At 39.9% G+C, this 16,366-nt stretch overlaps 1 protein-coding gene across 15 annotated transcripts in view; it reads right to left on the bottom strand.

Annotated features, from left to right (window-relative positions):
- Positions 1–16,366, bottom strand: part of TTLL5 (tubulin tyrosine ligase like 5) — a 161,499-nt gene that overhangs the window by 126,310 nt on the left and 18,823 nt on the right. For all 15 annotated transcript variants that reach the window (XR_009152625.1, XR_009152624.1, XM_058162389.1 and 12 more), the window contains exons 10-12: positions 14,740–14,841; positions 12,961–13,052; positions 10,091–10,198 (exon numbers count right to left, since the gene is read on the bottom strand). Coding sequence is in view for 13 of the 15 variants with exons in the window: in XM_058162389.1 (XP_058018372.1) it covers positions 10,091–10,198; positions 12,961–13,052; positions 14,740–14,841 (302 nt within the window). In the remaining 2 variants the exon portion in view is untranslated. The remainder of the gene's footprint in view (positions 1–10,090; positions 10,199–12,960; positions 13,053–14,739; positions 14,842–16,366) is intronic.

Below are 16,366 nucleotides of genomic sequence, written 5' to 3'. Positions count from 1 at the left end.
CAGCCCCAAGACACTGGCTGGTCCATGAGAAAGAGTGGGGGAGAGAGAGAGAAAGAAAGAGAGAGGGAGGGAGAGATAGAAAGAGAAAGAGAGAGGGGAGAGAGAAAGAGAGGGGGGAGAGAGACAGAATGAAAGAGAGAGAGAAAGAGACAGAGAGAGACAGAATGAAAGAGAGAGAGAAAGAGACAGAGAATGAAAGAGAGAGAATGAGAGAGAGAGAAAGAAAGAGACAGAGGGAATCAGAGAGAGAATGAGAGAGAGAGAGAGAGAGAGAGAGAGAGAGAGAGAGAGAGAGAGAGAGAGAGAGAGAGAGGAGGGAGAGTGCCTGAAGGACCCCATCCCGTCACTGGGAGTCCAGGCCCTTCAGCAAGCAGTGCGCTGGATTCATATTAGTGGTCCGCAGGATTTAAAATTATGAACTTGGTGGTCCCTGAGGTCCAAAAGGTTGGGGAGCCCTGTTCTAAAACCAGAGGTCAGAAGATAAAGAATCAGTTCATGCTTATAACTTTCCATTCCTCCTAATGACAAGCACAAACAAAATGAAGCAGTGTAAAAAATCCTGCTGCATCATGTATTGGTGAATAGCGTATTCAAGAGCCGCTTTGGCTCTTTTATTTACTGTAGTTATATGTTTTTTTTATTTTTTCTAAATATACATGTATTATATACGTATAAATATACATATATTGCATTTTAACTCGTTAGCCACCCAGAGTCTTATTGGTAAGATGGGTGACTATATAAATAGATATAAATTAAAAAATGAAAAATGTGATGTTGCAGGCTTTAATTTTTAGATTATATGGTTTTAAGTAGATGTTATGGTATGTCATTCTTTTCTAATCTAGTCTCTAATTGTGTAGGACTTCACCTCTCACCATCACAGCCACAAACAATCAAACTGAAAAAGTTTATCATGTGTATAGTATTTCTTTGAAAAATATACATCAACTCTATAGAGCTTGTGCAAATTATATAAAAAATTCATATAGCAGTTATAGAAACCAATGCTTAGCAAGCTATTCAGATATTCACATATATAGAGATATGCCATCAAACCAAGACATTTGAAACATTCTAGACAATCGATTATGTCAGTGCAAGCAAGCCAATTAGGCTACTGGCCTCCAAGTTCTATAGCCGTGATGGCAAACCTTGGCACGCATGCCACAGGTAGCACATGTAGCCATATCAGTGGGCACGTGAGCTCAGCTCCCAGCTGATTTTTGCAGCCTACTAGAAGTAGGGAAGCAGGCTGCTTCCTGCCTCCAGAATGCCTGGGGTGGGGGTGGGAAGGGCCGTTTTTCTCTCACACCTGGCTCCAGAGCCTCTCTGAGTCTGGGGAGGGTGAAAAAAGCCTTCCCCCACCCCCCAGAGGCCCTCGAGAAGCCAGAAACTGCACGTTTGCCAACTTCCGGTTGGACAGGAAGTGACTTTTTTTGCTGTCCCCAGCCTCAAGAGATACCATTTTCGGAATATAAGACACACCAGAGTATAAGACGCAGCTTAGTTTTTGGGGAAGAAAATAGGAGGAAAAAAATCTGCCTACCAGGTATTCATCTGGCTAGCGTCCTTAGTCTGGTTAGAATAGAATAGAATATCTTAGAATAGAATAGAATAGCTTCAGCACATGAGTGTGAGCTTTTTATCCCCTGCTTGGGGATAAAAAACAGCTTCTAAAGCACAGCTGATTTTTGGAGAGAGAAGCAATGAGAAAAGCAAGCGAAGCTCGGAAGATAGCTTCACTCGCTAGTGGTGAAGCTTAGGGCTAAAAAACAGCTACATTTGAAGTATAAGACACACCCAAATTTTTAGCCTCTTTTGGGGGGGGGGAGTGCATCTTATACTCCGAAAAATACGGTATACAGCTTTCTATTCTAGATATGTAATTAACAAATTGATAATAAGATCCAACAGCCAAACATATGCCTTTAATAGCCTTGACACAGTGTTTAGTCCTTCTCATACTAAACCTGTGATGACGAACCTATGGCACGTGTGCCACAGGTGGCACGTGTAGCCATATTGGTGGGCACGTGAGCTCAGCTCCGGCACGCATGCACACACTGGCCAGCTGATTTTCGGGCCTTCTGGGCCTACCGGCAGTAAGGAAACAGGGTATTTCCTACTGCCGAAAGGCTTGGGGGTGGGTGGGGAAGGCCTGTTTTTTCCTCTCCTCAGCCTCTCAGAGCTTTTCTAGGAGACTGGGGAGGGCAAAAACAGCTTTCCCCACCCCGGAGGCCAGAAACGGCCCGTTTGCCAACTTCTAGTGGGACTGGAAGTTGGCCAATGGGCCATTTCCGGCCTCCAGAGGGTGGGGAAGGCCACTTTCGCCCTCCCCAGTCTCCTAGAAAGGCTCTGAAGCCTGAAGAGGGTGAAAAACGGGTCTACCAGGTCCACCGTGCTATCACGTGCCGAAAGTGGGGGGAGCATGAGGGGAGGGGTCGTGCATGCATGCGCGGGGGTGGGGCGCATAGGATTATGGATATGGGCACACGCGTGTGCAACTCCCCCCCACATTTGGCATGCGATGGCCAAAAGGTAGCCATCACTATACTAAACCTTATTTCTTCAGATACATTTCTACCTAGTCTACTGTCCCTAGTTGGTACATTTAATATAACTGATATTACTGCACTATTAATGTAATGTTATCAAGGATCTCAATTATAAGGTTTGTATCATGAGATGCCACTTATCCTACTAGGCCTGGCCAGCTTTAATATTAATTCTTGATAAGACCAAAGCCATAAAAAGCTTTTAGTCTGCATTTTCTAATTTTGCTGCTTCCATCCTGTACTTGTATAGAGAGCTGAAGGAAGTAGTAGGTGACTGCCAAAGGAAAACCTTTAGAGCAGGTACTAGAAAGCAAGTGAAGGCACTCACTGGTACTAACCATTGTTTCTTGGAGTCATTCCCATCTTCCTTGCCAGAGAAGTCTCAATTCTTTGCCAACATCTTTAAAGTTCTTATATCAAGGTTTTGCTGAATGTAAGCTCTATCGCCACTATGTGGTACAATCAAGAAAAATACAAGCTTAAAAAAAAAAACCAACCCTCACCAACATGAGCATACATACAGACTGAGATATAGATATAGATATAGCAATAGCACCTAGATTTATATACTGCTTCACAGCCCTCTCTAAGCGGTTTAAAGTCAGCAATCTGGGTCTGCATTTTTCCCACCTCGGAAGGATGGAAGGCTGAGTCAATCTTGAGATTGACAGAGATAGATAGATAGATAGATAGATAGATAGATAGATAGATAGATAGATAGATAGATAGATAGATAGATAGATAGATAGATAGATAGTCAGTCAGTCTACATCATATAAATGCTCAGAACATATCCCTAGTTAATCAGTTTCATTTGTCAACCAATTATTTATTTGAGGAAAAAACCCATATCAACCTTTTCATGGTTGATCAAAAATCTGAGGATTATCTAACAAATATTTTGTAAGCCCATTCAATGGAATTGTAAGAAGAGCTTACATCCTATATAGTTTTATATATAAGAATTTGAAAAAAAGGACCCTGCCTCACCAAATGAGACTTATATAAATTGTTATTCTGAGAATAAAACCTCATAAATGGTGCAAGTTACCATTTAATATCTTTTGTTAAATGCAGCTGGCTAAGATTCTGACTATTGCTTTGGCATTATTGCAAAAGGTATTACTATCGATCATCCTACACAAACTGGTTTTATGAAAGGGCATCAGGCCACTGAAAACATTAGATTATTTGTAGATATCTTAACAGGTAGTGGAAGAAGTAAACATTTAAAATATTACACTGATGTTCAGTTATATTTCTAAAATTTGGAACTTGTCTATTTATCAAGAGTGTCCTGGACAGGAACAGTGCAAGGGCCAGAAGTGGCCCATGGGTCATATTAGACAATATACTTCTATGTTCTCAAAGTTTTTTCTTGCTTAGAAAACTGAGTTGTATAAAGTTGTATAAAGACATAACTATTACATTCTATTTAGAAAATAAGAAAAATTCCATGATTTTTTTTCTTTCTCCCTTTGCATTTGTTTTTATTTCTATTTACATTTTATATAGTTTGTGTGAATTGTATTTAGTTTTTTTAATTATCACTAGTAGTTTTAAGAATATTGGTGACTATGAAAATAAGAGGTGGAAAGTTGCATTAATTGATTGTATGATATAAATGGAATAAGATGAAGACAATGTTAATAACTAATAATGTTAATAAAATATAGGAAGGTTTGAGGTTTGAGAAATATGCATAATAAATGAGAAAATCAGGGTTGTCTGGACACCAGAAATATTGAAAATAAATACAGCAATGGAGAGATATAAGAAGAAGGAGAGAGATGGAAAAGGAGAAGGAGGAAGAGAGAAAGAAAGGGAAGAGGAGAGGAGGAAAGGTAGGGGAAATAAGAGTAGGAGAGAAGGTTAGATAGGGAGGAAGTAGGGTGGAGGGGGAGAAAGGAAGGGGAAGTAGAGAAGGAGTAGGAGAGGAGAGAAGAAAGGAGGTAGGAAGAAAGAAGGGAGGGAAAGGAGGGAGAGGAGAAGAAAGGATTGCTGTGAAAAGAAAAAGATGAAATGGAAGAAAGGCAACCCCGAATATATTTGAATATATTAGGATAAAAATTGAAATAGTTAAAAAAAAAGAATGAAAGAGAATGAACACAAATAAAAATGGAGAAATTAGAACTTGAGGGCAAAAGAAGATGTGACTTAATAAAATGAGCAAAGAAATATTAGGAAATGAATAAAAACTATGAAAAAAGAATATTTTGGCAAAAACTGTAACTAAGTAAAATATATTTGAATATATTGAATTGTATAAGATATGATATGGCCAATACTCTGTTCATAAATCATGTATGTGTGGGGGGGGGATTAAAAAAATCAATAAAAACTTGTTCTAAAAGAAAGAATACTGGCGACTATTATTTAAAAAGACTAATTACAATTCCAAAATCCTTTTAAAAACCCCAGAACTTGCCTCCCATGAGCTGTAACTAAAGTTCATTTAGTCCTTTTTCCATTACAAGGACTAGTATTTCAGAACATTTATGAATTACAAATTTAGGGAATATTTCCATTCATAGCTTCTCAACTACATAAGTGGTTAAATACAGCCAGACAGTAACAAGGTCCAGATGCTTCATGAAGTTTAACCGAAAGGGCTACACGTATTTTATTCCATACCATGAACTTTTATATTCCTGTAAAGATTCAGGCAAACTCCTTATTCTTGGGGACTAATACTCCAAAGGTTATTTGCATGTGATGTCAGAAACAATTTATCCTGGATTAAAATGTAGAATGTTTCATACACTATGAAGTATATTAAAGAAATGTTTCCAAACCAGCTAAACGGCCAAACATACGGAAAAATATAATTACATAAATGAGGGCAGGATTTTTTTTAAAAAAAATTATATATATGAATATAAATAATGTGTCCATCATTTTGGAAACAATTCATAGCACAGGAAAAGTCATTCTTCAGTATACGGTAAAAACCTTGGCTTAAATAGGCTACTTAAGGATACAGGTGTTTTAAATCCTGTAAATTAAATTATGATTACTGTCAATGTATCTTTGCATCATATCCAGTAAAACCATCTTTTAACATTTAAATGAACAAGTATGTTTTTAAAGCTGATTAAATTGTTTGCTCCTGTGAGCATGAAAATTAAGAAGGGACATAATGTCACAGCCTGTCTCACATCTTTATTACACAAGAATTGTATTGTACACTACATTTTGAATATTGCTTGCTTTTAAAATAAAATCCATACAGGAGAAAATATTGATAGATGGAACATATTGGAAAGTATTGGAATAAAGGTAAAGGTAAAGGTTCCCCTTGCACATACGTGCTAGTCGTTGCCGACTCTAGGGGGCGGTGCTCATCTCCGTTTCAAAGCCGAAGAGACAGCGCTGTCCGAAGACATCTCCGTGGTCATGTGGCCAGCATGACTCAACGCCAAAGGCTCACGGAACGCTGTTACCTTCCCACCAAGGTGGTCCCTATTTTTTCTACTTGCATTTTTACGTGCTTTCGAAACTGCTAGGTTGGCAGAAGCTGGGACAAGTAACAGGAGCTCACTCAGTTACACAGCAGCACTAGGGATTCGAACCGCTGAGCTGCCACCTTTCGATCAACAACCTCAACATCCTAGCCCCTGAGCCACCGCGTCCCCCTAGTATTGGAATAGGTAGCCTTATAAAGAAGCATCTAAACCAGTGGTTCCCAACCTTTTCTTGTTTGAGGCACCCTTGGAAAGCCTTTCAAAAGTTCCCGGCACCCTTATAAGGAAATAGAGTCTAAACCCTAATAAGAGTTGGAACTTTAACTTAGAAGAAGTCGTGGGCCCAGCAGGGAAAAGGCCGTGTCAACTATGTAGGCACGGCAAAATTCCCTCCTGGTTTCTAGAGTTAGCAGTGGTGCCTTTGTTTCCAAAATGGATTTATGGCACAATTTATGACGAGCACTTAGCTTTTCAAATTTTCTTCCCTCACAGTTGTACCAACAATAGCCGGGGTGGGGGCAGAGAACTTTTGGGCCACAAGTGACTTAGTATTTGTGTGAATTAAGCTACTTGTGACTTATTTAGAAAATATGTTTAAAACAGATCTAACTTAACATACCATGTAATTGATACTCAACAACCCTCTGAGATTTCAGAGAGTAGCTTCTTTTGGCCCTACAGGATCTAGGGATGCCAAAGATTAAACCTAAAATAGGTAAACATCTAAACCACAATCCTTTGGTTACAGTTAGGATCATAGCTTGGCTGTTGAATCCTGTTAGATACCAGGCTGGAAATCAGGAGACTGCGAGTTCTAGTCTCAGTTTAGGCATGAAAGCAGATTGGGTGACTTTGGGTCAGTCATTCTCTCTCAGTCCAACCCACCTCACAGGGTTATGTTTTGGGGGGAAATAGGAGGAGGAAGGAATATTAGGTATGTTTGTTGCCTTGAGTTATTTATAAAAATAATAAAGGTGGGGTAAAATAAACAAATAACATCTGCTTAGAATAGCTGTAAGAAGTTGGTTTTTAGAATTGACCTGAAAAAAAAACCAGGATGACATCAGATGGCAGCAAGGAGATTTTTTAAAAAATATATATTTTTGCTCCTATTAGTGATTGCGTGATTACTGAAAATCAGCTACTACATTAGTATGTATGGAGCAATCATAGGTATTTCTCATTAAAGGAAATGCTTGCATGCTGCAGACTTAAAGATCAAGATGACCTTTTAAAAGCAGCAACAGATCCCAGATACTTCCAAATGACTAGAAGATGTAAGCCATCTTCAGATAAACCAAACCTCAGGAAACTCACAAATAGTGCAGGACAACTTGATCCTTTGGCAACCTTGCAGAATTCTGCCTTTCATTTCAAGGCATTTCCTGTGCTGCATTTGAGGTTTGTGCTGTTAAAAGTTGCAATGGCGTGCATAAGCGCACCAGCCTGCCTACAGTCCCTGTCCTAATGTTTTCTTTTATTTGTATCCTTTACCCGTATTTATAATTATGTTTGCACTTGTATCTGTCATAAAATACATGCTTGACGAAATAAACACAATAAAAATAATATAAATAAATTCACATGAGCTCCCACAAAAATAGATTTAGGAAACAAAAGGTCCAGCAGAAATCAACTAAAAGTGGTATCCAAGGTGCATTATGAGCTGTACGCCTATGGGCTATATGCCCTTTGGCATTTCCCATCTAGCACTCCTTTACTACCCCTTTCCTTTTTAGTCAACCTAACAAATTTCCCGCTTTAAGAGTGGAAAGAAAATCTGACAAACCGACTGCAACGACCATGACTTGGGATCGAACTTGACCACCTACCATTTTAGACAGTAACCGGGAAAAGGTTCTAAAATAATGAAACTAGCAAAATGAAGATGTCAACCTGGGTGTACGTCTCCCATCCTCCAATGCTTTGCTAGTTCATTCCTCCCACCCCACCCACCCCAAACTGTGGATTAAGAGCAGCAACAAAATCCGCCCAACCCCATAACTTAAAGCCAAGCAATGAACTTCAGAGCGAAAGCACGGTGGCACCTCTGACAAATACCGAAAGAGCGAGACTCGCTTTGCAAAAATAAACGAGCCGCATACATTATATATCCATACTTTCTCCACCAGCAGCGGCTGCTTACAAGCGCTTCCGGAAGGACGCCAGAGGGGAAATCGAGGCTGGCTGGGAGTCCAAGGGGAGCGCGTAAGGGAGGAGATCGGCAAGAGGCTGAAACTGGGGAGGGGAGAGGGAGAGGGGGGGAGAGAGAAAATCGACACGGGGGCGCACAAGACTTTGGGTTGCTCTCCTCCCTCGGCGAAAGATTTCTCTACAAGCGAGAAGGGGGGAGAGAGAGAGAGAGAAGCAAGAGAGCCAGCAGTCCAGATACAACAGCTCGCTAAGTTTTGAGAAGTGCTTATTTGCTGCCGGAGGCAGCTCAAAAGACCGGTAGGAGTCGCCGCGCTCAACGGACTGTCCATGCTGCGAGGAGGCAGCCACAGCCTCGTCCTGGTGGAAGCCAGACAGCCGCCTCCACAAGTCGGACCAACAGCGGCGGCTTCCACGAAAGAAAGAGAGGGGGGAAAAAAAGAAGAAGAAGGACGGACGGGCGGGCGGGCGGGAATGAGGCACGCCGCCAGGGAGAGAGCCAGGGGCTCATCACATGATGCGCCGGAGCGCCCGCCTCTGCCCGCGCGTCAATCCACAACCCTCACTGAAATTTTGGCGGCACCCTCAAAAGATCTCACGGCACCCCTTAGTGCCGCGGCACACCGGTTGGGAACCACTGATCTAAACACTGACACATTTTATCTTTCAAAACGCTACAGTTCCAAATTATTCACTGCAACAAAAAGATTCTAACTTCAGAATACAAACATAAAATCCTCCTTTATGCAATGTGTAATACACACGATTTAATGCTACAGAAGCTGCAAGTCACCAGTTGACTCAATTTTCAAAATGATTAAGTAATTCGTGGACAGTAGCCAAAGCTGAAAACCGAGCTTTTTCTGTCAAAAACGGTGTGCTTGATTGTAAACAAAAGAAGAGATATTCTGCTTCCTACCTGCCAGGGATGTCTGGTTATTTAGTACAATAAGAGAGACAGAATACCAGAATACCAAATTTATCCTTAATAAAATCCAGCCAGACATTCTGGTTTTATGTTTTACATTTGTACAGTATATTAAGGACAGGGGTTGGCATATTTTAGCTGAACTTGACCTGCTTGCCTGCTTGCAAGCATATTGTGTCCCAATCTCTGACTGCATTTCTGAAATGAATTGTATGGACAAAGGCAGCCTCCTTTCTACTGTCCATTTTAAACTTCAGGGGCATCTAAAGATTCTATAGTCTCCAAGAAGCCATCTGGCTTCCAGTACCAACTCTGGATAGATCATATAAAGGCTTGTTTTAGCTCAAAATGCCCACCAGCACAGAAACATCTCCCAATCCCCCCACCCACCTAACAAGATATATCAGAAGAAGGCAAGTCCTACTGGATGGGTGTTCCCAACCGCAGTATCTTAGCAGGTATACAATTCTCACAAGTACAATTCCAAAGAACCCTCCCAGTTCAGAATCAGAAAGGAAAGGCAATGATTTGTTCTGGCTCTACGGGGGAAACAAATTTTAAGCATTTTCTCAGTATTGCAACTGGAATGGTAAGAAGGGTCATGTGAAGTTATTGTGACAGGAAAAAGGCTTCTGGATCATCATTTTCCTCATAGACTATATGAACGATCATGATCATGATCATGATAACAATAATGATCAAGATTGTCCAATGCTGATACATTGTACTGTAAGGAGACAATCCAAAAAGCTCACAACCATTATCAATTCCATTTAGCACACCTAGGGAAAGTTTGTTGACTCCAGAGTGCAGCTCTGCTCTGCAAGTTCCAGAATGGTGGCAATGCAGAGATGAGTCTTCACTGAAGTGGTGCCAATTCTGGGGAATGACATCCCTTCAATGATACAAACTGATTATATTATATTGTGTACCAATGCATTCCCTGAATGTGACGAACAACAGAAAATGTAAAAATAAAGATGATTTACCAAAGCAAACACCACGGTGTGGGACAAAGGCTTTACAGGCTGCTGCAATAGCCAATTCAGCTGAAATTACTGTCTTAATTATCAGTTCCTCCACGCTGGCCATCAAAGCTAAAATAAAAATGGAACAGAAAACAAAAGCAATAATGTTAATATTTTAATAGTGAAAATAAAATGTAGCTTCAGATGCAAAATGATGTCCCCTGATCTTTACAACCATACAACATTTAATCTTTTTATTGGATGAGTTTGGCATACGTAGCATGTGTTTTAGTGACATTTGTCCGACTTTTCCATCTTGTTTATAGCTTTTATTGTACTTACGTACCTTATTCCATTTGTAGTTCACTTTTTGTATTGCAAACTGACTAAAATTGGTTTGAGTCAGGTGCTGTCAAAATCCAAACAACTAAACAAATTTGGAACTCTTTTTATTAATGTGAAATATTTTATATATCTGAAATAATTTTTATTTAAAAGATTCTGAAATGGTTTATAGAAATAAAACTTTGGTTTTATCAAATGTTTAAAGAAGGCATAACATATTCATCTTCTAGTTTATTCCAAAAGTCTCTTCATGAAAAAATATTCCACAAGTTAAGCATCTAACTTTTTCTAACTGTCAAATAGATTTTGCTCTATTTTTTGCAATGCCATGTCCATTAATTAGTGATCCTGAACACTGTAAGCTATTAAAAGGAAGTATGACCCCAGATGACTGTCAGAAGAAAATTTTCTATGACACTCTCTGTACATTCTATAAAGTAGAGGAAGGAAAAATTGAGTGCTTGGATCTATTTGGGGTTTTGAGCTCTACCACTTGGAGCAAATTGTCAAAAGGGGGGCTGATGATAATTCAAGAGACTTCCACTTTTCAGTAAGAATCAGAATATCTTTGAGAATATGCCTATAAAAATTGATTTCATGATCAGAAGCAAACTTATGGTTCCCATATAAAAAGTACTTCTGGTCCTCTCTACAATGATCTTATTTACAACAAAGAGAAATACATTTCTTGCTATTCCTGGATTAGCTACATTCAGAAATTCTCATGGTTACACTGAAGGTTCTTCAAAGTTATCTTTGGTTTAAGATCAAATATCCATCCTTCAATCTTATGACATTCTTTCCCACATAGATATCACAGAAACTGAATCTTCAACATTCTCATACATTTCCATTTCATGAGTTTGCAAGCATGTTTTTAAAAAATCATCTTAATTCTTGGTTTCAATATGGGCAAATAAGTGCTAGATGGAAAGAAGATCAAAAAATTGGTATAATGCAAAGGGAGGAAAATTTAATAAAGCAAATTAGAAATCAGACCCAGGAGCATATAAAGAGATTGTATAATGTGTTGCTTGAAATAGATTCGGAAAAGGATTTGGTAAAGGATTGTATGATAAAATGGGCACAGAATATTCAGGAACCAATAATGTTGGAAACATGGGAGAAAATCTGGGTTAGAAATGTTAAGTTTACACAAGCACAGAATTTAAGGGAAAATTTTTATAAGATGTTTTATAGATGGCACTTAGATCCCAAAAAATTATCATGTATGTATCCTAATATCCAAGCGAAATGTTGGAGGTGTGATTGTGATGACGCTACATATTTTCATATTTGGTGGACTTGCAAGAAAATTAAGGTCTTTTGGATAAGAATTTGGTGGATTATTCAAAATGTACTGAAGAAGAAGATAAAGTTCCTGCCACAATTTTTCCTTTTGGGAATTATAACGGATTGTACAGGGATTGAGACTAAATTGATTCTGAATTTAATAACAGCAGCAAGACTGTTGATTGGACAATACTGGAAGAAAGAAGAGGTACCTACAATAGAAGAATGGATATTGAAAGTTATTAATTTGGCTGAGATGGCTAAAATCTCAGCTTTTTTGAAAGACAATACGCAGGAAAGATATTTAATTGAATGGAAAAAATGGATTGATTATCTACAAAATAGATATCAGATTAAGAAATATCAGATTGCCTTTGAATAATTAGAAAGTTATTTTATGTAATGGGAGGGGTTGGGAAATGAAAAGCTTTGGATGTGGTTATTTGGATTGGAAGGAAAATTTTATTCTATGTTTGGTTTATGTATAACAATACCTTGTGATTGACCGGGAAGCCGGGGAAGGAGGGGAAGGGGGTTTTCTGGGAGGGAGGGGGGGAAAAAGGGGCGAAAATGTCTTTGTTTTTTTAAAAAACTCTTTCAATAAAAAAAAAATCATCTTAATTAACTGGTCTCAAGCAGACATAGAGTTAATTCATACTTAGATGTGCCAATGAAAGTCACATTGATAAAGAATTTTTTTAAAAAGATAATGAACAAGGACCTATTCTGCTAGACAAGTCTTCTGTCACCACTGATAACATTAAATGCTGCAAACTAATTATTTCAAAGACAGGTTGAAATTTCAATTGTCAATTAACCATGCTATCAGTAGGCCAATCAAATGTGAAGAACATAAGATCTCCTACAGAATATAAAATTCTTGAATGAAAGGCATTCACCAGAAGAAGTACAGTAGTCAAAGAACTGTTAGTAACAGTTTCAGATAATAAGATAATTAAGTCTACTAATATTTATGAAAAACAGGCAGTTTGGTACAATAGTTAAGGTACAGGGTAGAAACCGGGAGATTATAAATTCTAGTCCCATTTTAGGTACAAAGGTCAACAGGGTAACTTTGAGCCAGACACTTTAGGAAGCAAGCAGAGGTAAACTACTCCTGAAAATGTTACTAAGAAAACTGTGGAGACCTGTCTAGGTTCCAAGGATCAACACTGACTCAAAAGGACAAAAAAATAAAAATGAAAAGGTGTTCTAAAGATGATTCAAGGAAACAGTAATAGATATCTGCTCACCAGTTGTATCTTTTCCTTCTTGTTTCAGGTATCTCAGCATTGCACTCATACTCCATTTGTTTCCATAATCCTCTACTTCAGGATCATCACAACTAAAACATAAGAAATACCTTTTATCCTGACCACCTGTGATAGAATTCTACCTCCAAATTCTGCCTGGTTAATTTATATTTTCATATATTGTTTGATTGCATTTAGTATTATTATTATTTATTAGATTTTTATACCGCCCTTCTCCCGAAGGACTCAGGGCGGTGTACAGCCAAAAATAAAAACAGTAACAAATAAAATTAAAATAAACAATTAAAAAACTTATTATAAAATTGGCCAAAATTTAAAACAGATTAAAATTTAAAACTCATTAAAATACATCCCAAAAAAAATTAAAATTTAGAATTTAAAATTTAAGCCAACCCCGCGCGAGTAAATAAATACGCGCTCGCGGCGAAAGTTCCGAAGGTCGGGCAATTGGCGCAAGCCAGGGGGAAGTTCGTTCCAGAGAGGAGGAGCCCCCACAGAGAAGGCTCTTCCCCCGAGTGCCGCCAGCCGACATTGCTTGGCGGACGGCACCCTGAGAAGTCCCTCTCTGTGTGAGCGTACGGGTCGGTGGGAGGCATGTGGTAACAGCAGGCGGTCCCGTAAGTACCCAGGCCCTAAGCCATGGAGCGCTTTAAAGGTAGTGACCAACACCTTAAAGTGCACCCGAAAGGCCACAGGCAGCCAGTGCAACCTGCGCAGGAGTGGTGTTACACGGGCGGCTCCCTCTATAACCCGCGCAGCTGCATTCTGGACTAACTGAAGCCTCCGAGTGCACTTCAAGGGGAGCCCCATGTAGAGAGCACTGCAATAATCCAAGCGAGAGGTAACAAGAGCATGAGTGACCATGCATAAGGCATCCCGGTCGAGGAAGGGGTGCAACTGGCGCACCAGGCGAACCTGGTGAAAAGCTCTCCTGGAGACAGCTGTCAAATGGTCTTCAAGCCGTCCATCCAGGAGAACACCCAAGTTGCGCACCCTTTCCACTGGCCAACGACTCGCCCCCAACAGTCAGCTGCAACTGCAACTGACTGTACCGGGGTGCCGGCATCCACAGCCACTCCGTCTTGGAGGGATTGAGCTTGAGCCTGTTTCTCCCCATCCAGACCCGTACGGCTTCCAAGCACCGGGACAGCACTTCAACAGCTTCGTTGGGGTGGCCTGGGGTGGAAAAGTACAGCTGCGTATCATCAGCGTACAGTTGGTATCTCACCCCAAAGCCACTGATGATCTCGCCCAGCGGCTTCATATAGATGTTGAACAGGAGAGGCGAGAGAATCGACCCCTGCGGCACCCCACAAGTGAGGCGCCTCGCGGTCGATCTCTGCCCCCCTGTCAACACCGTCTGCAACCAGTCAGAGAGATAGGAGGAGAACCACTGATAAACGGTGCCTCCCACTCCCAACCCCTCCAACTGGTGCAGCAGGATACCATGGTCGATGGTATCAAAGCCGCTGAGAGATCTAATAGGACCAGAGGAACAACCCCTGTCTCTGGCCCTCCAGAGATCATCCACCAACGCGACCAAAGCTGTCTCCGTACTATATCCGGGCCGGAAGCCGGACTGGAACGGGTCTAGATAGACAGCTTCATCCAGGTATCGGGGGGAAAAAATCTAATAAATCTAATAAATAATAATAATAACCGCTTTAAGATGCTTTTGTTTTAAAAGAATTAAATCAATATAGAAACAGACATTTATTTCCAATTCAGGCTCAAGAACTCTTAAAGAAATCTAAGTACCTGACATAGTCACCACTCTTCTTGTTGACACTATAATTTGTAAGATGCATGAATTGGTTTTTAATATTCTTTGATCCCTGGTCATATCTCACAGTTGCAAACCTACAAAACAAAAATGGACATAACAATCTTTAATCAAAATAAAACTGACCATTTTTTCAGCAGACGTTTGTTTCTGAGATAGCTTCAAAGGTAGCCTGATGAAGACCATGCTGAAATAATCTACACATGAAGTGACAAGATCATAAATCACATTTGTCAGGGCATTCTGGTCCAAAAAAGTCTACAACTGGTGAGCCAGCCGAAGCAGAAGTCCTTCCTGGCCACAGCTTCCAGCAGGAGATGCAAATGCATGAGGATCATCACCATCACCAAATCTCAAATTTTCAGGTCAAGCATGACAGTCAAAACTGCAACTGAAATAAAGCCAGACCAATCACCAACAAACAGCAGCTCCACCTTGCAGGGATTTAATCTGACTAGATGTCTCTCATCAGTGTAGTTCAGTGGTTAAAGTACTAAAGTAGGAGTTGGGATACTCAGGTTCTAACCCTCCCTTTGGCATGGAAGTCAGCTTGGTGACCTTGGGCCAGTCATTTCCTCTTAGTTCAGATGAGCATCAGACTCTAAAATAAATCAGCTGAAAAACAAAAACCGGCATTATAAATCAACAGCTTCACTGGAAGAACTACAGAGAAGGCAATGCAAGCAGAACCTGTAACCAAGTGGAACAAACACTAAGTACTACGACGACGACAATACTAATGGTTGTTACCATTAGACATGAACATTCAGCAGACTGAGTAATCTAAGCAACAGAAATCAAAATTCAAAAAGGAATTCCTTAAAACAAAGATAGTGACGGCTTTCTGTTACTGACACAATAAGGCCATCTGTAAATTCTCATTCTCAGAGTATTTAACAGCAGAAACATTTACTGCATTGTATTACAATCACCCCCTTAGCATGAAACAAGAAAAGCTTTATGCAGCACTATATTCAGTTAAATATATATACAGTTAAGTGGAACCTGAAAACACACTTGCAACAGCTATCCTCTTTTTTGCTGCCTCTTCTCCTCTACCAAGTCAAAATGCTTGTTTGCAGCCTTATTGAAGTGAGAAACATACATGCCACAATCAAGAGAAAACACTGAGAAACAGAGCATTACCGCATTCATTATTTTGTTCTGTTCAACCATAGGCAGGGATTACTATTGAGTCAATCTCTTGTGTCACATTCTTATCTCAATGTAGGAAATGTTTCAAAATCACTTTTAGCAATTGAATACAATGAGGATGCACAGATTATAAATGAGTGGCAGAATGTAAAGTTTATTGAGGCACCAGAATATTATTCTGGTAACTGAATGGCTCGAAGTAGTAACTTACTACTGTAAAATAAACACTTTCCAATTTTGAATTCTGCTCCCTGCCCCCCCAATCCTCTATTCTTAATCACAGTCAGATCTGCCTCATCTCACAACGGTGATTACTGTCTTGACTCCTCTTCCAAATTCCAACTATCATTCCAGCTTCCTTTCTTTCTCTTTTTAACCCATCAATCAAAGGTGTTCCTACATCTTCACAGTAAACCTGACACTCTGATCTTGGTGACCAACAGCTGC

Source organism: Ahaetulla prasina, chromosome 1, assembly GCF_028640845.1.
Source record: "Ahaetulla prasina isolate Xishuangbanna chromosome 1, ASM2864084v1, whole genome shotgun sequence".
Classification (NCBI taxonomy): Eukaryota; Metazoa; Chordata; class Lepidosauria; order Squamata; family Colubridae; genus Ahaetulla; species Ahaetulla prasina.
This window is presented reverse-complemented; position numbering and strand designations above follow the sequence as displayed.